Source organism: Garra rufa, chromosome 18 (assembly GCF_049309525.1).
Source record: "Garra rufa chromosome 18, GarRuf1.0, whole genome shotgun sequence".
Classification (NCBI taxonomy): domain Eukaryota; kingdom Metazoa; phylum Chordata; class Actinopteri; order Cypriniformes; family Cyprinidae; genus Garra; species Garra rufa.
Window position 1 is genome coordinate 18,561,933 of NC_133378.1, and position 22,527 is coordinate 18,584,459.

The window sequence follows — 22,527 nt, forward strand, 5'->3', positions numbered from 1 at the left end:
TCATGATCCCTCCTATTTTGTTGAAATGATTAACATTTAGCAAATTGTGCAAGGGGTATGTACATTTATGAGAGCAACTGTTTATATGCGAGCTGCACTTTCTTTCAAGGTTACTTTTGACGCAACCAAGGAAATTATTGACTAGAGTTTGACACCAAGGAGAGCCAACAGACAAAGGTAAAATACATAACAGAGATTATAACTACATCAAGGCTGTTATTTTGAAGGAGTGTTTATCTGCTCTCTGTACCTTGATGACTTTGCAGGATAGTTCTGTAGGGCAACTATTCTCTCAGCCAGATCCATAAACATTTGGATACTACTCCTTTTTATGTAACATTTGAATTATTAATCATTGACAGCTTGACAGAGCAAAGTCAAAAATACAACCTCTGACGTACATTAGAAAAAAAAAAGTTGTGTAATTGTTCTGGTGACACTCATCAACAAAATGCGGGGGAAATAAAGAAGTTATTTTTAAACAAAAGATGGAGGTAAAAAAGTAATGTTATTTTGCCAACGCATTTTGGGGCACAGGCTTTCCTCAGGGCTAAATCCACAGACAAAAACGACAAAATGCATACCTTCAGTGAATACGAGCAGAGGCCTGTGTAGACAAACATGTGCAAACTGACCCGATGTCCTCTTTTTTTTTTTTAATAACAATAATTGGATATTGGAGTATTTTGCACATAGAGAAGATGCATTTATTACCATATTGAACTTATAAAATGAAAAAAGCCTGAAAAATAATTGCACTCACTGTGGTTTTGCATGACAAACATCACTGAAGGCAAGAAATGGTACTTATCTGCTATCTAATCCACATTTTCTAATTGATATGTCATGATGTAACCTTGTGATTTGTTTTTTAATATACTGTAGTAAAATGTTTACTCATCCAGGGAAATAAATCTAAAGATACTGTACTACTCTAAAGATAATTTATATCAAGACAATCTTTTTCTTGTTTATTATCCATTATGTAATATTACACCATCTCAAAAAGCAAATTAAGGAAATATATTTACAGTTTTTTCCAAAGTTTGGGAAACATTTAACATTTAAGTTAATTTAGACACACAGCTTATGACTTCCACAAAATGGCATCTGTCTATTTTAGGTGTGAGGTGCTGGCACGTTCCTGATGTCACTGTTCTGCATGAGCTGAAAGTAGAACAGCACAATCTCTTCATAGTTCTGGATGGCAATTCTCTCATTCACACCATGGAATCTAAAGGACAAGTATAAGCAGTTTAATATTTAGCTCTTTTACAGTGCACAAGCCAGTATGTCGCTTCAGCATTTCCGTGTGTCCTACCTCTCAGAATCACCAGGTTTGTACCATGATGGGGCAAAGCGATAAATATCAGGAGACAGTTCTGTGTAGTGACGGCTGTCAGTGTTGCCAATGCAGATAGCTGTGAGAGGAAATCATAGAGCTGGTTTGTTGACAAGACTAAGAGTGGGAAAAGCTCTTTGTGAGTCAATGATGTATGTAAGGGCCACTTAAACCCCTTGAGCTCTTTGCCAGAGAGAGCAAACATGCAGCACTTATTGACAAGCGCCTTACCAGGACATGAAGTGACCCCAGGAAATGCGTCAAGCACTGTTTTCTTTATGATCTGGTACCCGAATGTATCTTCTTCATATGAGCTGATGGGCAGTGGGTCGAATCCATCAACAAACTCGACCTTCACACGCTCGTCGGATATGGTGGATTCAATCAGCTTTAGAACCTAGAAAGGAAATATTTAATAAATTATTTAACTTTTGGTTTTAGTAAACTTTAAAGGAGAAGTTTACTTCCAGAATGAAAATGTCCTGATTATTTACTCACCCCAATGTCATCCAAGATGTTCATGTCTTTCTTTCTTTATTTGCAAAGAAATAAAGGCTTTTGGAGAAAAACATTGCAAGATTTTTCTCCATATAGAGGACTTCAATGGTGGCCAACATCCATTTCAATGCAGCTTCGAAAGGCTCTACATGACACCAGCCGAGGAATAAGGGTCTAATCTAGAGAAACATTTGGTAATTTTCTAAGAAAAATACGAATGTATATACTTTTTAACCACAAATGCACGTCTTGCATTAGTTCGATCGTACCGGTGTAATAATTGAGTGAATGTGAAAAGAAAGTCAAACGCCCTTTACATAAAATGGTAAAACAACGTCAGACAATTTTGAAAAAGTTGAAAGATTTGAACCGAAGTACACAGATGTAGAACTAACCCCATGTTACTTTTCCAAGGTGATGAACATTTGTGGTTAACAAATAACAGATCGTTTCGCTAGATAAGACTCTTATTCCTTGGCTGGGATTGTGTAGAGCCCTTTGAAGCTGCATTGAAACTGCAATTTGGACCTTCAACCCGTTGGCCACCACTGAAGTCCATTATATGGTGAGAATTACTGGAATATTTTCTTTAAAAAAAATTAAGTTCTTTTCGACTGAACACAGACAGACATGAACATCTTGGATGACATGGGGGTGAGTAAATTATCAGGAAATTTTCATTCTGGAGGTAAACTAATCGTTTATGAAGTATATTACAGTTTGAAAATCTACCACTCATGGTGAATGTATTAAATGTACTCAACAGCAACATCATATCAACATTATATTTGCATAATTAATTCTTGTTTGACTGGTGTTCTTTCCTATATCATTTTATGCTACTTATTTATCAGTAGACATCAGCATTATACAATTTGAAAAATGCAACATTATATAAAAAGATGGGTATAAAACTACTTACTGTAGATCTTTTTTTTTTTCTACAGCTCTTTTTTTAAACACGCTACAAAAATGACATTTTCCAAATGTTATACTAAATGATCTGTGGGTTTTTGAGCTGAAACTTTACAGAGACTCTGGGGACACCCAAAACCAATATTACATCTTGTAAAAAGGGGCATAACAGGTGCTCTTTAAATCTGCTAAAACTGACCACATACCTCTTGCAATGTCTGGGAAGAGTGAATGCGGAAATTGGCAAAGGCCTCAGCGTATGCTGGCATTACGTTAATCTGTCAGACAGAGATCAAGAGAAACAGTTCAATCTCCATTCATGCTAAGAGTGTTTTTATGTGAATTTACAGCAAGGGAAAAATATTTAATCCCCTGCTGATTTGTATGTTTGCCGACTGACAAAGAAATGATCAGTCTATAATTTTAATGGTAGGTTTATTTGAAAAGTGAGAGACAGAATAACAACAAAAAAATCCAGAAAAATGCATTTCAAAATTGATTTGCATTTTAATTAGCGAAATAAGCATTTGATACCCTATCAAGCCGCAATATTTCTGGCTGCAAGGTGTTTTTATACAGGTAACATGGTGCAATTAGGAGTGCTCTCTTAAAGAGGGCTTTTTGTGAATGGGTCAAATACTTATTAGTCTCTCACTGTTAAAATAATCCTACCATTAAAATTATAGAGTGATCATTTCTTTGTCAGTGGTTAAACATACAAAATCAGCAAGGGATCAAATATTTTTTTTCCATCACTGTATGTAAAAACAGAAAATAAATAATGGCAGCCCACCTTAACACCAGAATTAAACATTGTGACGGCAGTAGTTGTCCTCACAAATGCATTTGTGTCAGGCTGTCCTTCCAAAACACTGTGAATGTGATTTGAAAGTACCATAGATCAGAGCATGTACTCATTAGTTACTATATCGTGAGCAAAAAATGTGGCCTACCTGCTGAGCATCGAAGAGAAGAGCCACAGATTAGACATGACCATTCTGTATGGCCAGCTAAACTAAAAGACAAAAGAGAAAGTATAAAGCAATTTAGTAATTGCAGGAATGTTATAAGTGTTTAAAATCATGTTGTTTGTTTTATTACCTTATGTGCCAGATGCTCAAATGTGGCACGCTCAGGACCCTTACCAAAAAGATTGGGCATCCGGTTCTTCTCCAACCTGAGAAATTTTATAGCCAAAACACAAAGAATTAATTAGTTAATTACTTTAAGTATATATATATATATATATATATATGTATATGTATATGTGTGTGTGTGTGTGTGTGTGTGTGTGTGTGTGTGTGTGTGTGTATATCTATATCTATATCTATATACATACATATACACACAATGATTTATTTATTTGTTAATTTTTTCTAATCAGTACACATCAACATAATACATTTTCAAAAAAATGTAACATTATATAAAAAAAAAATAAAAGAAATAAAAATAAAAATTAATAATACATAAAACAAAAAACTTAATTAAAGAGATAGTTCACCCAAAAATGAAAATTACCCAATGATTTACTCAGGCCATCCTAGGTATACATGACTTTCTTCTTTTAGATGAATACAATCGGAGTTGTGTTAAAAATATCTTGGCTCTTCCGGACTTTATAATGGCAGTGAATTGTCCAAAGTCCAAAAAAAGTGTGTCCATCCATCATAATGCTACTCTCTCAGGAATGCATGTACGACAATTAGCAGAAGCTAGAGATTATGGTTTATAAAATTTTTATTATGGATATTTTTCTTACACAAACACACCGCTTCACTTCAGAAGTCCTTTATTACCCTCAGGAGCCATGTGGAGCACTTTTTATGATGGATGGATACACTTTCTGGGCTTAAAACTCTCAACACCCATTCACTGTTCACCATTCATTATAAAGCTTAAAAGAGCCAGGACATTTTCAATATAACTCCGCTTGTATTCGACTGAAAGAAGAAAGTCATATACACCTAGAATGGCTTGAGGGTGAGCAAATCATGGGGTACTTTTTCCATTTTTGGGTGAACTATCCCTTTCAAATACATAATTCAAATAAATACATTATAAAGCTCACAAATAGCCTGGCTTCATTTAATAAGACCATCCTCCGGTTTCATAGACAAGGCTTAAGCCTAGTCGTAGACTAAAATGTAAGTCTGAGCTGTTTCAACTGAAAGAAACTTGTACTGACTGATCTTACAATATATCAGTGCCTTTGTTTTGTATCAAGATGCACACCAGTAATGTTTTTCTAAGGCATGTTTATAAAAATTACTTAAAGGTCTTAATTGAACTATGGCCTAATCCTGGCTTAGGCTAAGCCCTGTCTATGAAACCGGGCCCAAATGTTTTAAACAGTACATTTCTGAATATAAAATTCAGTCAGAATTATAAGAATATTAGTAGAATGGCAAAATAAATGCCAATGTATAATACAGTTTTTTGCTGTAAATGTGCCAGCCAGGTGGACATTGATAAAACACGTTTTTCCTTGGGTTTATTTATTAATTTTTTTCTGTCTTTCTTTTTTAAATGCAAGATCATGTTTGACTATGAACAGACACGTTCAAATTTTTCATTTTTTGCACCTCGAATGAGCATCACCATGTTCACAGTTTTCTTATTACCTTGTAACTGCTGAAGCCAAGATGCCAATAGTGCTCTCTTTGGGCGGCATGGATGAATGTCCTGGAGGAGTGTTAACACTCAGCTTTACTGTGACCTGACCTTTCTCACTTACACCAATTCTAAAAAAACACATAAGGCATAAATTACACACTAATTCAATATTAAAATGATCATATTTATGCAGTAAAAAATAGTCTCACAGGGCAGCAGGTACAGTCAGGCCATCCACGATGCCATCCATAATTGTGAGACCTTCATCCAAAACATACAGAAGCTTCACCCCACGACTCTTCAGAAGCTTCACAATATTCATAGCACCTTCTGCGCCATGGATCTGAGAAAACCAAATAAAGAGCTGCATTAACACAAGCTTTCTTCCAGGATTTTAGCAGATTAACTGCGATTAGCGTTGACTGACCTCCTCATCGTGACCCAAACCAATGTAGAAGGTTCTCCGAGGAGTGTAACCTCGTTCCAGCAGGTATTCCAATGCTTGAAGGATCCCCTTCAAAACATGTCATTCCTGTTAGCATCAGGTTGGACTGAACATATCAATGAAAAATAATGCATTGCTGATTCACTGTACCATCACAGACTGTTTGTTGTCAATGGTTCCTCGTCCATAAATGAAGCCGTCAACCTCTTGAGCAGAGAAAGGAGGAGCATCCCATCCATCCGCCTCATTGGCCGGCACTACATCAATGTGTGCCAGCAGCATGTACGGCATCAGATCAGGCTCGCTCCCTGGTACCGTGAAAAGGTGGCTGTAGGTTCCCACCATCTCATGTTGGACCAAGCTGGATGAGAAGACCTTTGGAAAGACTGAGAATGGAACAATTCATTATTAACCCTCATTAATCTTTTATGACACTATATTTGTGACCCTGGACCACAAACCTAGTCTTAAGTACCATGGGTATATTTGTAGCAATATCAAATTTGTAGATTTTTCTTTTATGCCAAAATCATTAGGATATTAAGATCATGTTCCATGAAGATATTTAGTAAATTTCCTACAATAAATAAATCATAACTTACATTTTGATTAGTTATATGCATTGAACTTCATTTGGACAACTTTAGGTGATTTTTTTTTTAATATATATATATTTAGATTTTTTAAATGGAAAGGTTATTTATTCAGCTTTCAGAATTTACTTTGAATTGGAAATGGTTTTGACTGGTGACTTTGACTTATGACTGGTTTTGTGGTCCAGGGTTCCATTTTAGATCTATAAATCATTGGTTTCTCACCCCTCTTTAGCAGCAGGTTAAACTCTTGCAGGGCGGTTATGTTCTGTTCCGACTCTGAAAACGACACTGTGGGAATCTGAACCGCCACTGTGGGAAATATGAAATTTATCTTCTTCATAGACACACACAATGAACAAACACAAAATTAGCAAAACAGTTCTTAACACTATAGGGCCTACTGCAACATATTTCATACACAAATGTGTAAGTGCTTTACATTATCAACATGATCAAAATTTTTAGTATTAGTGTAATAATGTCCACCTTCAGGTCACGGTACACATGTATTTTAGCTGTAAGATCTACAGATTTTTATAAAGTAAATGTAGAAATACTTTGGACATGATTTTTTTAAGGGGTTCAAGTGCATAGCAAAAGTACGAAATCATTCATAAATTCTAAACCGTCAGTCACTGGCTTAAGTGTCTTATATCGTCAGAATCCTTGGCTCAGGACGGACAAAATGCAGTGAGAGAGTGAACATAAATAATTATCAAAAAAGAGTTGAGAGGGATGGGGCCAATTTTAGTGAAATGTCTATAACTCCTAAATGGGATTCCAGACAACTTTGCCTCTAGAACCACTGCTGTCAAATCGTTTGTTAAATGATTAGATGATGTAGATTACCTACTTCTGTGAACTATAGTAGTCAACATTTGAGGTGGATAAATAAAATTTAATCAAAGTTGTCCTAAGACAAGAACAGGTATTGTTTTGGTTTTAGGACAACTTTTGATCCACTTCAAACCACTATAGTCCTAGGTTTTTCACTCAGTCTGGAAAAAAACTGCAGTATAACTCTCTATAGTCTCTAGTTGAATAATTATCCAAAAAATTTTTGAAATGTACCCTTTGGAAGGCTATAACAGAGTCGTTTACAAAAGAGTCCTGTCCAAATTTACCCAAAATCCTATAAAGCTTAAAGGAAAACTCAAAACTTCACTGCTGAGCACATGGGACAGGTGATTCTAAACAAGCATGCAAGCAAGTTTTGAGGATATCAGACCACAGCTGGTGCTGTAAGAGTCATAAATGTAAAAAACAAAACAAAAAACATACCATTTCTATGATAAATTACCGGTTTCTTTAGTCAAACCTTGTTTCTAACCTGTTTCAACCCGCCTGCAATTTTTAAGCAATCTTGAAGAACTTGATTGGCAGCTTTAGGTGTGTTTGATTACCCATTTACGGTTATTACTTTTTCCAGCAAATTTATGAAGTATTTAAAATGTCCAAATGAGAATAATTTTGATACAAGGCTTTTCTTACCTTTAAAATTTTCCAGCAGCTGCTTTTTCTGTTCTGGACTTAAACTGGGATGAATCGTGGTTGCATTTTCCCATTGTCCAAGTTCTGTGTCGACTTTAAATGTATATGTCTTACCGATCACAACAGCAAATAAAATTAAAACTGAAAGTACAAGGATTAACAGCAGTATTCCAGAAAACTTCAAAATTGTCTTCTTATTGATTTTGGTCTTCATCTTGCAGACGTTCATGAGGAATGACAGTCATCTGCATGATCAGGGTTCACTTTTTTATTGGATGATGATGCAACATAAGGTGTTTGGGCTGGAGTGATATAGAGCCAATCCCAAACGTAAAGAGCAATTGAGATGTTTTTAATTACCTGCTGAGTAATCAGCAACAGAGTAATCAGTCTGAATAATCAGCAATACAGATACTGAACAATATAATAGATTGTTACGTATTAAAGAAATGAGCAATTTGAAATAATCTACAGCATGCTGAGCTGCAGAACACCATTAACTGCCTTCACTAACCATTTCATTATCCTTTTTACTATTAGACCACATTAAGATCATATTTCATAGACAAGGAGCAGCTGTATTTCAAATTATATTATTTTTAAAGGTTCACATAGCACAGCTAATAAAATAATTTAATCATTTAATTTCTGATTTGTTCAGGGCCTATTTACCCAAATTTTGCAACTAGAGACCCTCCTGTTGTTAACATTAACTAACATGTGTATCTTTATTAACACACAGAGAACAACCTTAGGAGAACAAATTTATTTACTTACAAATAAAACAAACAAACAAAAAGAACACATTAAAATATATGACTCATTAGTCCAGCTGTTTAAGACTGTAAGAGAAGAAAGTGATTGCTTCTGTGTGATTTCACCTTTCAAATAAACTGTATAAAATGCACATCTATGGTAAAAGATCAATCTGAGAAAACACACCTTGCACAGGATTAGCCAATCAATTCAAGTTTAACATATTGTATGGTCTTTGAAGGCAAGCGTGGTGGCAGTAAATGTTCACCAGTTTTAAAAGAATCATCTGAAGGACAATTGGCTGACCAGAGCCTGAGGTAAATCTGAATTAACCTTCTTTGGCATCACTGTTGCACACCTAACTGTCGTGTCAGTGGCGGATTAGTCATCTGAGGCAGATATAAGAGCAGCTTCTTGCAGACCTTCGAGCAGAGCAGTGAAAGGATTGGAGAGCGGCTCTTCCATGGATAAGTAGATGAGGTACAGCAGGCAGACGACTAGGAGGAAGACCACGATCTGAACCCACAGAGGCACCAGACGCTGCTGAATCTCCTGCCTTTCCAGTGTAGTGGGACTCAGTAGTGGCATTTCAGGGTATTTAAAATGCACAGGGCGGCCTGCAGCTCCCTTTATAGGTCGTCTCTTTGTAGCACTGCAGGCAAAACAAAAAGACCTTAGAACAAATATACAATGGTGAATTGAAAGATAGGCATGCAAATCAAAAGTTTGCAGACGATGGCAGTACTTGGTTATGAAGAAAGTATCAACAGATGGTACTCACAAGATTCCAGTGGGGGTTTTGGCAGTGTCAGGAAACATCTCTGAAAGAACATCGATCACAGGTTCCTATTGGCCAGAAAAAAAGTTTTGCTTACAAATAAGGGAGGAAGAGAATAAGAGAGAAAAAAACTCCCACAAAATATGAGGGAGCATGGAGCGAAAAGGAAGAGGAACATCAGCCCAGACTCATGAAAAGCATGTGACACATTTGTAACTCATGTGAAAAACACAAACCAGAGTGTAAGAGTGAATCTTAAGCCTATAAAATAGTAAACTATTATCACAATTTTAAAGAACTGTTTTCTATATTAATATATTTTAAAAAGTAATTTATACCGCAAAGCTGAATTTTCAGTGCCACATGATCCTTCAGAAATCATTCTAATATGCTGATTTGCTGATCAAGAAACATTAGCAATGTTAAAACTGTGATTTTTGATTAGTATAAAGTTCAAAAGAACAGCATTTATTTTAAATGGAAATCTTTCATAAATGTCTTTACTGCCAGCTAAATGCATCCTTACGGACTAATATGAAAGCCCACCACTGAAAAACTAAAATAATTGTGACTTTTTCCTTACAATTCTAACTCACAAATCTGACTTTTTTTCTCAGAATTGTGATATAAACAGGCAATTTTGAGTTATAAAGTAAAACTTACAATTCAGACTTTTTTTTTTCTCAGAAAAGTGAGATATAAGCTCTCATTTGCCAGTTATAAAGTCAAAAATGTAAGATACAGGCCCGGGTTTCATAGGCAGAGTTTGCCAGAATTAGGCCATAGTTCAATTTAAATATTTTTTATAAATGTGGATTTTGTGAAAAAACATCCTGAGGCAAAACAAAGGCACTGATATATTTTAAGATCAGTCAATGCAAGTTTCTTTCAGTTGAACCAGCTCAGACTTACAGTTTGGTCAAGGACTAGGTTTAAGCCATGTCTGTGAAACGAGGGGATAAACTCAACTTTAAGAAATCAATTGAGAATTGCACAAATCTGACTTTTCTTCTCAGAATTCAGTGATGTAAACCCACGATTACAAGTTATAAAGGACAAACTTGCAATTCTGACTTTTTTCTCAGGATGGTAAGATAAACTCACTTTTTTTCTCAGAACTGCAAGTTTCTCACAAACCTTACTTTATAACACAAGTTAAGTTAGAATTGTGAAATCTAAATTTGCAATTCTGAGAACCTATTTTTCCCCCTTCAAAAATGGACTTTATTTCTTGCAATTGTAAGTTTAAATCATGCAATTCTGAGAAAAAATAATAAAAATTGCGAGTTTATATCTCACAATTATGACTTAATTTCTGAGAATTGTGAGTTTATAAAACTTTAAATTCTAAATTTATAGTCACAAATTGTCAGAATTGCTTTACCTTAAATGTCTAAAGGTAGTAGATTGTGAGTTGATATCTCGCAATTCTGACTTTGTAACCTGCAATTAGTTTATAGTTTAAAAAAAAAAAAATAAATAAATCTGTGAAAAACAGAATTGCAATTTTTTTTTTCTCACACTGTTTAGTTTATTTCTTGCAATTCTGAGTTTATCATGCAATCCTGAGATAAAAAAAATAGTTTATATCTCGCAATTGCAAGTTAATCACAATTCTGAGGAAAAATGTCAGAATTGCAAGTTTATATTATACAATTCAGAGAAAGTCAGAATTGTGAGATATAAACTCGCATTTGTAATAAAAGTCAAAATTGTGAGTTTTCCTCTCAGCTTTCAGTTTATTACTCGCAATTGAGAAAAAAAAGAATTGTTCGTTTATATCCCACAATTTTGACTTTTATTACTCGTAATTGCCGTAAAATTCTGAGAAAAAAGTCTGAATTGCAAGTTTATATCATACAATTCTGAGAAAAATCCAATTGTAAGATACAAACTCAGTTTTGCAAAAAAACAACAACAACAACAACAATAATAATAATAATAATAATAATAACAACAACAACAACAATCCGGTAACACTTTACAATAAGGTTCATTAGTTAACATTAGTTAACCACATTAGTTAACATGAACTAATAATGAACTGCACTTATACAGCATTTATTAATCTTTGTTAATGTTAATTTCAACATTTACTAATGCATTATTAAAATTGTTAACATTAGTTAATGCAGCGTGAACTAACATGAACAAACAATGAACAACTGTATTTCCGTTAACTAACGTTAATAAAGATTAGTAAATACAGTAACAAATGTATTGCTCATGGTTAGTTCATGTTAGTTAATACAGTAACTAATGTTTAACTAATGAACCTTATTGTAAAGTGTTACCAATAATCCTCTTTCAACCGCATGATACAAACTTGCAGTTGCGAGTTATTAAGTCAGAATTGCAAGATATAAACTCAATTCTTTTGTTCTCAGAATTGCATGATACAAACTGGAATTGCAAGATGTAAACTACTCAGAATTGAGACTTGTTTATTTCAGAGTTTATATCATCAGAATTGTGAGAGATCTTACAACATTTGCGAGAAGTTGCGATAAAAGGTTACAATAACCTTTTTTATTATTATTATTCAGTGGTGGAAACAGGCTCCAATAGACCAATAATTTATTTCTTTCAAAAAAAAATTCTTATTGACCTTTAAAACGTTTGCTTGAAAGTACAATTATATTTTCACAGCAAGTAAGTATATTTAGTCAAAATCCAAAAACAAATAAATAAATAAAAAAATCACAATGATTGATACGTTTGTTAAAAAAATTTTCCCCACAATCTTCTGGATTGTTATAAAGGAGGGCCATATTTCAGACCAAGATAAGTGTGTAACAGTGCAGCTCAGCCGTACAGAGCTTAAGCATCATGTGAGCTGCATTCATGCGCACAGCATTAAGATCTAAGACACATGAGTCAGAAACAAGCAAGCCAGGCTTTTGATAGAACCCATGAGCTCTTTTCTCTGTCTGACCTACCAAACACCAATGCTGTGATTACACTTTACACGACCTTTTTACCTTTAAAATCAGGAAAAGCAGAATAAAAATAGACTATCTCTCTAAAATTAAGATGCAGCATTTTCCTGGCTTTTTCCTTTGTACATTTCAGAGGTTAGAACTCTCAGATCTGAAAAGTCAGTGCAATAAAGGGAGAAAAGGAAGAAACTAAAGAGAACTCAAAAGGAATTTCCCAGAGGACAGAGAGAGTGTGAAAGCCCATTAGATGTCTGGCAATGCAGTATGTCTGCTGAATTAAACATCCACCGAACGAGAGAGGACAAACCAAGAGACCCTGAGGAGAGACGAGAAGGCTGAGGAGGGGAAAAAAAGCAGTTACTGTGACAGTTAGTTTCTGATGGGATGATGGAGATGTTAAACAAAGAGATCTGCCAGTCATGGTGTCTTTATCCAGTCTCATGAAGTCCTGATGAGAAAACCAGAGCTTTAAGATTTGTTGAGTGGTGCTGTTTAAGGCAAATGTATTATCTGTAGCCACAAACCAGCAGGGCCCTGCTGTCCACCGTCTGCTTGCTTCTCTGACCAGATCGCCTCTCAATCTCTGTTTGTTTTGACTGAGGACTGAATCTGTTCTCAATCTGCTGACATAAAAACAATCGCACAGCAAAAATGAACCCCCAAGACTCACGTAACGACAGAACAAAATGAAACCACTCACAGTGAGAATCATTGAGATTCTCAGTTTAAACACACACACTCCCCTCTTCAACCATCTGAGTGATGCTGAAGGATCTGTACGGGGACCCACTTTGACTCACAGACCCATTCTGGGAGACATCTGAAGGCTTGTGCTGAATTTTTCCCTGCAAGAGAACCAAACTGAATAAGCAGAAGTGAAAAGCAATATATGGAACTGTCAATCAGATGTCAAACAGAATACCCACTATCCTTCAGTGCAATGCAATCTAACATGTTCTAAAAACCAAAAAGTGCAAAGTGCATTTTGCTTTTCAAATCTTTCACACCACAAAATCTGTGCTGTTGACCCCTTTATCCCCTGCAGAAAAGCATCCATAAAATCTGTGCCCAAAGGAAATGTCCATACTGTACATTTACAAATCCAGCTGAAGGCACAAAGCAGCGTGGGAAAAAATCTCTGCTCTGACTGAATGTCCCTATCTGTGGAAGTGGAAATGGCAGTATGACATACATCGCAATTGAATGCCATACTAACTTTAACCACAGAGTGGTACCATTGTTTACACTACTGAAAATCACACTGAGACACTAAAGCTGCAATATCAGTTTTTATGTATTAAATACTTTCTCCTGCCCAGCTTAATAAGCAGAAACAACTACTAGTAGGTTGTTTCTGTAGGTTGAAACAATGAGGCTCTGTGGTGCTAAACGGTGTTATGTCTCTCTTTGGTGTGTGGGTGCAATTAGGTTAGATGCAATCTCCAGAAATTGAATAAAGCCCATACAGAATAGCTTCAAATAGAAAATTAAAATTGAATTCAGCTAAATTTATTACTTACTACCTTTCTGGGCCTTGAACGTGGTAGTTGTGTTGCTGTTTAAGCAAGGTCAGCATGCTCTCGGATTTCATCAAAAGTATCTCAATTTGTGTTCTGAAGACGAACAAGCATCTTACGGGTTTGAAACGACATGAGGGTGAATAATTAATGACAGAATTTCATTTTTTGGTGAACTCTCCCTTTAAGAGTAGGAACCTGCAAGTACCCTGATGCATTCTGAGCAGGCCAACACAGCAGCACTGGCTCTTTAGGGCAGGATTATCTTGTTTGTCATTATTTATCACAGCATTTTGTGATGCTTGAGGCATTGAAATTACACACTTCATCTTTAAACTCGTCTCCCCACTACATCAGCTTGAGCTACCATCAAGTGCGTCTATGATACATCAAAAGTGTCCGTCTCACATACATAATTTATGGTGTTACACAACAAAACTGACAGACAGCTGGTTGTTTGACCTCTTTACAGGGAAAGATTCAAGCAACAACTCCTGGCCTATGTTAATGATCAGCATACACTCATAGCAGCATATGAACAGTCAGTGGAGATAATGGATGAATCATGTTTCAGTCTCAGGGGGGAAACAAAGGATGGATTCAGGTGCATGTAGAGCCACTTACTCTGCTTGCTGTTTTGCTGGGCTCTGTCCGGGACACCGTTTCAGCCCGAAGCTGCTCTGACTCTAAATGAACATGTAAAATGAATGTATAAGCAGCAAGAACAATAACAGACACACAGGCTTTATGGGTCATTCTACAGAAATGATTCTAAGTCAGAGTTGGAAACGTCTTGGGGGGGGGGAAAAAAAAAAAACATTTATGCAAATTGTATAATATCCAAGGTACACATTTCTAGTAATTGTGCAGTTAATTCTCATTGTATTTTCAGAATGTTTTGGAATTTTTGTCCTTTCCCAAACTTTGTCACTACCAAAACACAGTAATATATAATTTAATTAAAAGGGTTATATTGACCTATTAAGATTTTGCTTATATCTTCCTTGTACATTTATTTTATTAAAAAGTTTTCAGAGGTAAATCAGTAATTACATTTTTAACAATATTCCAAGTGTGATTTATGATATTTGTTGTATTTGAGCACTATCATAACATCTTAGTTTATAATTTAGTATACTTTTTTTTTTTTTGACATCCCATTATTTTCGGTAGTGACCACATCAGACATAAAGAATTTAAAGAATTTTAACCCACATACTAAAACACAAATTTGCATAACCCTAGTAAAATTGTGCTCATTTCTCCAAAATAAAGGATTATGTGGTCCCTTTTGTCACTAGCTAGCACAGTTCTGATTAGTTGTACACACATAAAAAACTAAATGTTATGGAATAACTTTCAAAAAAGTTTAATTATAGAAAATTGGTGTTAGTGACATTCTTTAAAGTTACACACAGATTTGTCATACTTTTGAGCACATTTACCTCAAAAAATGAATTTCGGTAGCAACATGAAAATGCAGGACACATTTGTTTCATAATTTAAGAGGAAAACTTTAACCTCACTTAAACAGTGGAATAAAATGCAAAAATCATTTCAATATTATTTTCATAAGCTGAAATTTAGGGGTTAGGGCTCGGGACAGCCACCTCCCAATTGCAAGTACCCACTAAATGATGATTTTATTTGCATATTAAAGGTTGTATCAGCGATTTCTAGCCTAAAACATAGGCTAGAACATAGGTTTGGTGTTGTGGACTTTCGCTCCGCCTCCCTCACATCCCTGCACCAGTAGGAAAGTCCACAACACCAAACCCCTGACGCTGATTGGTTGGAACACTGTTTGTTTATGTGTGGAAAGGTTGGTAGTGCCGATTGTTTTTTTGGCATATCTCGGACCCTAGGCTGACCAGAGAGACGCGGTTTTTTCACAGACAATTTATGGGGCAGGCAGCGAGCGGATCGTGAAGAAAGGTCAGCTGAAATTGACACTTTATGTTTTAGGCTAGAAATCGCTGATACAACCTTTAAGCTTACTGACATTTTAAATATTATTGTGGGTATCAATAGATAATAGAAGGATCTTAGTAAACATCTAAGATTTGAATACTTAAATGCTTTTTAAATGTGTTTTTGGTTGTGGGACAGCAATTTGGAGCAATTCTGTAGAATGGCCCATGTATGAAACAATCCATAAAGACTAGGGTTGTGACGATGAGGAAATTTTCCCACCGGTTAATCGACACGTGACAACACCGGTAATACCGGTATCACCGTGGGGGGTGGGGGTTTCCCTTTCTCTTTTTTTTCTGCTTTTAAATACATGTAATCTTGCCTCAATTGACGCTGATGTTTGGGGCGGTGTGAACGCACCAAAATAAATGCGTGCGTATTATACTTTCACTTTCAGTTTTGCGGGAATTGGCAATTCGGCGTCTATTGTTTGAATGGACGACAAAGTTTGCAGATTGCCTCATTAATGTTTTCAGGTTCCCTTTTTGCATTTGGTGTAGTGGTGCCCGGAGAAGTGGGTATACGCTTAATTTATAAATTCCACCAACCCCCTAGACGTGACTCTCGGCAATATCTGATGAAATCTGTCGGGTTTTTTATAAGAGACGTTTTGAACTTATTTGAACGCATTTGTTTAATGGATCCCTAGACTGATACGTTTACAGGGGTTCACTGGTTGAAGAAATTTCTGATCGTAAAAAACGGCTTCTTTTTATTTGTTAGGTATTATTTTCGTTATTATGTATTATGTAAATTACTGGGGTTCGGGAGATGGAGCGGCGCAGCCAGGGACATCAAATATATTTCAAAGCAAGCCGGTGCCACGGTCCTGACTGCGTCTTTTTTGGGTGTTTTTAAACGAATATTTACATGATTTTGGCTAATGCAGGACACTACTGAATGATGCGCATCAGAGGGGATTAGCAGTGGGTACGCAAAGCCGCCTGATAAAGAAGTGGGAATACGCCGTATACCTGATACCCTCAACTACACTCAAAATATTGCCAAACAGACGCTTTTGCATTGCGTTTTGACACCAAATCGTCTGCCATTCTCTTTCTGTCCTCTCGTTCTCCTCACGTGATAAATGAAATATGACGCATAGTTATGTTCAGTTCTTAATTATAGTGCATGCTCTCGTCTTAAGTAAATTATTTAGAATTATATTTTCCATTTAATTCAAATAAGTATTTTATTTAAAAAAAAAACCAAATACTTAAAAAAAAATGTGGGGACGGTGTCACGGTGGAAAAGTGATGTCACCGGTGTTGCATCTTAAAACCGGTAACACCGTCAACACCGTCTATCGTGGCAAGCCTAATAAAGACTAGGGTTGTGACGATGAGGAAATTTCCCCACCGGTTAATCGACATGTGACAACACCGGTAATACCGGTATCACCTTGGGGGTGGGGGTTTCCCTTTCTCTTTTTTTCTGCTTTTAAATACATGTAATCTTGCCGCAACTGACGCTGACGTTTGGGGCGGTGTGAACGCACCATAATAAATGCGTGCGTATTATACTTTCACTTTTGCGGGAATTGGCAGTTCGGCGTCAATTGTTTGAATGGACGACAAATTTTGAACGCATTTGTTTACTGGATCCTTGGACTGATACGTTTACAGGGGTTCACTGGTTGAAGAAATTTCTGATCGTAAAAAACGGCTTCTTTTTATTTGTTAGGTATTATTTTCGTTATTATGTACTTAAATTACTGGGGTGCGGCAGATGGAGCGGGCACAGGCACAGGCACATCAAATATATTTCAAAGCAAGCCGGTGCCGCGGTCCTGACTGCGTCTTTTTTGGGGGGTGTTTTTAACGAATATTTACATGATTTTGGCTAATGCAGGACACTACCGAATGATGCGCATCAGAGGGGATTTAGAAGTGGGTACGCAAAGCCGCCTGATAAAGAAGTGGGTATACGCCGTATACCTGCATATACCCTCCACTACACCCAAAATACTGCCAAACAGGCGCTTTTGACTTTTGACACTAAATCGTCCGCCATTCTCTTTCTGTAAATTTGACTCCTCTCGTCCTCCTCACGTGATAAATGAAATATGACGCATTGTAGCTATGTTCAGTTTTTAATTATAGTGCATGCTCTCGTCATAAGTAAATTATTTAGAATTATATTTTCCATTTAATTCAAATAAATATTTAATTAAAAAAAAACGAATACTTAAAAAAAAATAAAAAATGTGGGGACGGTGTCACGGTGGAAAAGTGATGTCACCGGTGTTGCGTCTTAAAACCGGTAACACCGTCAACACCGTCTATCGTGGCAAGCCTAATAAAGACATGAAATGACTATGTGATGGGCCACAGTAGTCAAAACGACAACCAGCTTTAGAGCCACATTTTAGTTAATATGCAAACTGCATTTTGTGCCCTTCCAATGTGCTCCATCCAACTGCTTTTGAACAATAACATCCTATATGAGGTTGTAAACATCTTTAATTGGGGTCAAGTGAACCCAATCAAGACTAATCACTCATGGATTTGTTATTGCCTAGTCATTTGACTATGCGTGACTCAATGCTGCTCCTTACCGGAGTCCTTGTCCTCGTTTTCCTCCCTCCCATTCTCTTCCTCACTGTCTGAGTAGTGGCCTGCATCCCTTGTGCCATTGACCCTGTGCTGTGATGCTTGTGCTGAAGAATCCAGCAGCCTTTTCATCTTCTTTTCATATAAAGCTCTAGTGGAAGCTGCTCAAAACACACACAGACACCATGAGAACATACTGAACTTATTGCATTTTCAGATTTGAAAGGAAATGACTGTGACTCAAACAGACTAACCTACAATAGGTCCAGCTTTAACTCCATACTGGAGCAGTTTGGCTTTCAGTTGATCATCAGTCAGTAAGCCCAGGTCTACCATTTCTGCTGCCTCTTCTTTCTCAGCCTGTACGGTGAAATACACACACAACAAACTATTTAATAAAAAAATCCTGTCGAGGCAGGGAAATTATAGCGATTCATCATGGTGGAGTGAGGAATCAGCACATTTTAGCATAATCTAATAAACATACGCTGACACTAGCTTGCCAAAGGGTGAACCTCGGCTCACGCAATCCTCAACAGACTCTTGTTTTGAGGCTTTCTCGCCTGTGCATCTTGCACTGACACGTTCTGAAAAGGGGTCACATCCAATATCAGCTGCTGTTGCAGTTTCCCAACCCCACACCAACCTGAGGCTGAACAAACTTCTTCGGTTTTTAGCAGAACTGAGCAAAACAGCTTTGCATAGTTAAACAAAATAAAGTGCACAGAAAGAGTGATTTTGTTCAGAACAACTAAAAATTGAAAAAGAATTATGTTCAAATATTTGAGGTTTGTATTATGTAGAAATGCACAGCAGTGCTAATGGCTCAGAACAGATGGTGTTTATCTGAGCCATTTCATTGTAGCATTTAGTCACAAATCCCTTTAGCATTTTGTTCCTCAAACTTTCAGGCGGCAGACCACTCCAACTATAAAACAAATTGCAGACAACCAAATAGTCTCATTTGCTAATAGTCTTCACTGATCCTGCCTTGAGCCACCAATAATATCCATAATTTTTCTAGCAAAAGAGCTAGACAGCAGTTTTGCGCTTATTTCACTGGAATGAACTAGACTGCTACTTACAGTTAATGACCCTAAATGAGCCAACTGTTATCCAAGTTAAGCTGAACATTTACATATACTGAAGCATAACTGATCCACATAAAACAGAAACACTTAAAAACTAATTTTATATAAACTGACATTCAAAAGTTTGGGATCAGTACAATTTTTAATGTTTTTTGAAGACTTTTCTGCTGATCAAGGCTGCATTTACTTGACCAAAAATAATCAGATATTGTAAAATATTTTTTCTATTTTAATAGAATTTATTCATGTGATGAAATGCTGATTTTTCAGCACCATTTCTCTAGTCTTCAGTGTCACATGATCCTTCAGAAATTATTCTAATATGCTGATTTATTACATTAATGTTGGAAGTAGTTGTGCTTAATATTTTCTTTGGAACGTGTGATTCTTTTTTCAGAATTCTTTGAATAAAAAGTTCAAAAGAACAGCATTTATTTAAAATAGAAATCTTTTCTAATAATTCAAGTCTTTGCTAACACTTTTTTTTCAATTTAACACATCCTTAGTGAATAAAAGTATTTCTTAAAAAAAGAAGAAAGAATTAAAAATGAAGTGGTAGTTCATATTGTTACAAGAGATTCTATTTTAAATAAATGCTATTTAACTATTTTATTTGAAGAATCCTGATAACAGTACCACAGTTTCCAACAAAATATTAAGCAACACAACTGTTTTCAATATTGACAATATTTTTTAGCATATTAGAAAGATTTCTGAAGGATCATGTGACACTGAAGACTGGAGTAATGATGCTAAAAATTCAGCTTTGCATCATAGGAATAAATTACATTTTAAAATATATTCACACAGCAAACAGTGATTTTACATTTAAATAATATTTCACAATATTACATTTTTTCTGGATTTTTGATCAAATACATGCAGCCTTGATGAGCATAAGAAATTACTTTAAAAAAAACAAAAAATTTAAACTTTTGACAGTATATAAAAGAATGCTATTTTTAGTATTGTTTATAAAATTTAGTATTGTATAGTTTCAGTTTACCTTTTAATTCTTAGGTTTTGGTCATTTTTTTTATATTTTGATTTCCCTTTTTAATTGCAGTTTTAGTGCTTACATTTTTGTATTTTCTCATTTGTTTAAAGTTCAAGTTTTCTCATTTAATAATTAAATTTTAATCTAATTTATGGAATATTTTTTTATTTATCAATACTAGACATAAAAAACTTGGTTTTCATTGCCTTCGCCTTCAAATAAAGGTTCTTTATTGGCATCGATGGTTCCATGAAGAACCTTGAACATTCACTGAACCTTTCAAATACATAAAAGGTTGTTTATAGTCAAAAAAGGTTCTTTAGAATTTTTTTAATGTTCTACAAATGGGTTCTTTTAAGACCTGTTCACTAAAAGGTTATTTGGGGAACCAAAAATGGTTTGCTATGGCATATCTGCAAAAACACGCCTTTGGAACCTTTATTTTTTAAAGTATATAGCAAATACCGTCTACATGCACTGCCAATCTACAATATTATAATCAATTTAAACATCACACATGTTGCGATAAATCTTCTTAAATCTTAAACACACAGAGTGCTAGTTTTTCTACAGAACTACCCTTCAGAAAGTTCCTAACATTTACTTAGAATTAAATAAACTTGCACCAAGACCAAGTTTGTTATATATAAAAGAAACGCCCCAACTGATGAATCTGGCAAAGACATGCTACTTTTTATGGCAACACCTCTTTGGTCATCACACATTGAACACTTCTAATCATAAACTGAGAATTTGACACCCAAGTCTAAGATGGCTCTGACCCAGATTCCCCAGCTCCCTTTGAGGGCCCCCTGACCCACACACACTCATACACACACCTGCAGTGGTCTTACACACTGCCAGAGAGTGTGTGAGAGACAGCTGGAACTTGATTCTACAACTCTACGGAATCATGTTTCACTCTCAGGGGGAAAAAAAACTCCCCATTTTGACAGAAGAGTCTTTGATGTTTTGAGAAGCATGCATGCTTTATCTGTATTTGACTGCAGTTGGGAGCTGACAGGTAATGACCTACAAACCTCTCAACAGCTTGAAAGCCAAAGAACATATGGCTATGAATATTCACAGCACAAATCATATCTATTTCAATCCCGCCACCTTGCGTCAAACTGTTGGATAGACATGTGTATATGGAATATTTATATAGAGTATGAGCACATATAGAGAGAGTTTTGAGGAATCCTTTCAAATCTGTCTGCAAGATGTGAAACCAGGGCAGAACGACAGTCTTCAGGAATGAAGATTATTAACGTGACCTCTACAGCTGCGTAACCGGCGTCTTTTAACTCACGCTGCCATTGATTTGATCCTCCTCTTCATCACTAGAGAAATCTGTGCTGTTTGTCCTCACATGTTTGAGATAAAGCTCCACATAAGCGTGTTTCTTGCTCTCCGGTGGGGGTAGATCCACATTATGCGCTATGAGCGCCGACTTCAGCCTCTCTTTGGAGAGCTGAACAGGGTCTTCCACAAACACCGGCGGCATGTCAGGTGTAGAAAGCTAATGCATTTGAAAACACAGGCCCTGAGGAAATGATTTCCAGCGTTCGGTGAATGAAACGTCGGCTTTGTTTTCCAGAAAACCGTCTAAGTAGTAAGCTCACTAACTCACGTGTCACCACCACCAACAGCTGCTCACAGAGGTCTCTCTGCATGCTCTTTTAGAAACGCCTTTTGCTTCACTCATGTCGTGAAAAATACTACAAACATGATTTTCCAAATTTTAAATCCACAGAGAAATCGCGGTGAACTATATACACGGATATTCCTATTTAAGGCGAATAACGTAAGTGTGTTGCATGTGTTAAATGCAAATCTAAGTTAAGTTAGTGTGGGTTTGGTCAAGGAATGTTTCAGCTTGCAAACAAGTGGCTTGTTTAACGTGTGAAAGCCGATTACTTTTTCAGACTCACCTTTCTAGAAGCAGTTGTGCGATTTACTACGGACAAAGTTCAAAATGGTGCTTTTAACAAGCCTTAATGAAAGAGCTTTACCCGAA

The 22,527-nt window shown here is 36.1% G+C and overlaps 2 protein-coding genes across 2 annotated transcripts; both read right to left on the reverse strand.

Annotated features, from left to right (window-relative positions):
- Window positions 1-307: 307 nt before the first annotated feature.
- On the reverse strand, window positions 308-8,515 carry LOC141290765 (N-fatty-acyl-amino acid synthase/hydrolase PM20D1.1). Its single transcript, XM_073822876.1, has 13 exons — window positions 7,904-8,515; window positions 6,635-6,721; window positions 5,967-6,202; window positions 5,799-5,885; window positions 5,581-5,714; window positions 5,380-5,499; window positions 3,857-3,932; window positions 3,709-3,770; window positions 3,549-3,627; window positions 2,962-3,033; window positions 1,574-1,739; window positions 1,322-1,421; window positions 308-1,234 (listed from the first exon to the last, which is right to left on the reverse strand). Exons 1-13 carry the CDS (start codon window positions 8,130-8,132, stop codon window positions 1,120-1,122), a joined length of 1,563 nt encoding a protein of 520 aa, XP_073678977.1. The 5' UTR covers window positions 8,133-8,515; the 3' UTR covers window positions 308-1,119.
- A 139-nt stretch (window positions 8,516-8,654) lies between these two features.
- Window positions 8,655-22,160, reverse strand: lemd1 (LEM domain containing 1). Its single transcript, XM_073822877.1, has 9 exons — window positions 21,820-22,160; window positions 18,674-18,779; window positions 18,425-18,580; window positions 14,518-14,579; window positions 13,114-13,221; window positions 12,901-12,996; window positions 12,738-12,824; window positions 9,441-9,505; window positions 8,655-9,311 (listed from the first exon to the last, which is right to left on the reverse strand). The coding sequence occupies exons 1-9, from the start codon at window positions 22,012-22,014 to the stop codon at window positions 9,041-9,043; spliced, it is 1,146 nt and encodes a 381-aa protein (XP_073678978.1). The 5' UTR covers window positions 22,015-22,160; the 3' UTR covers window positions 8,655-9,040.
- Between the last annotated feature and the right edge of the window lie 367 nt (window positions 22,161-22,527).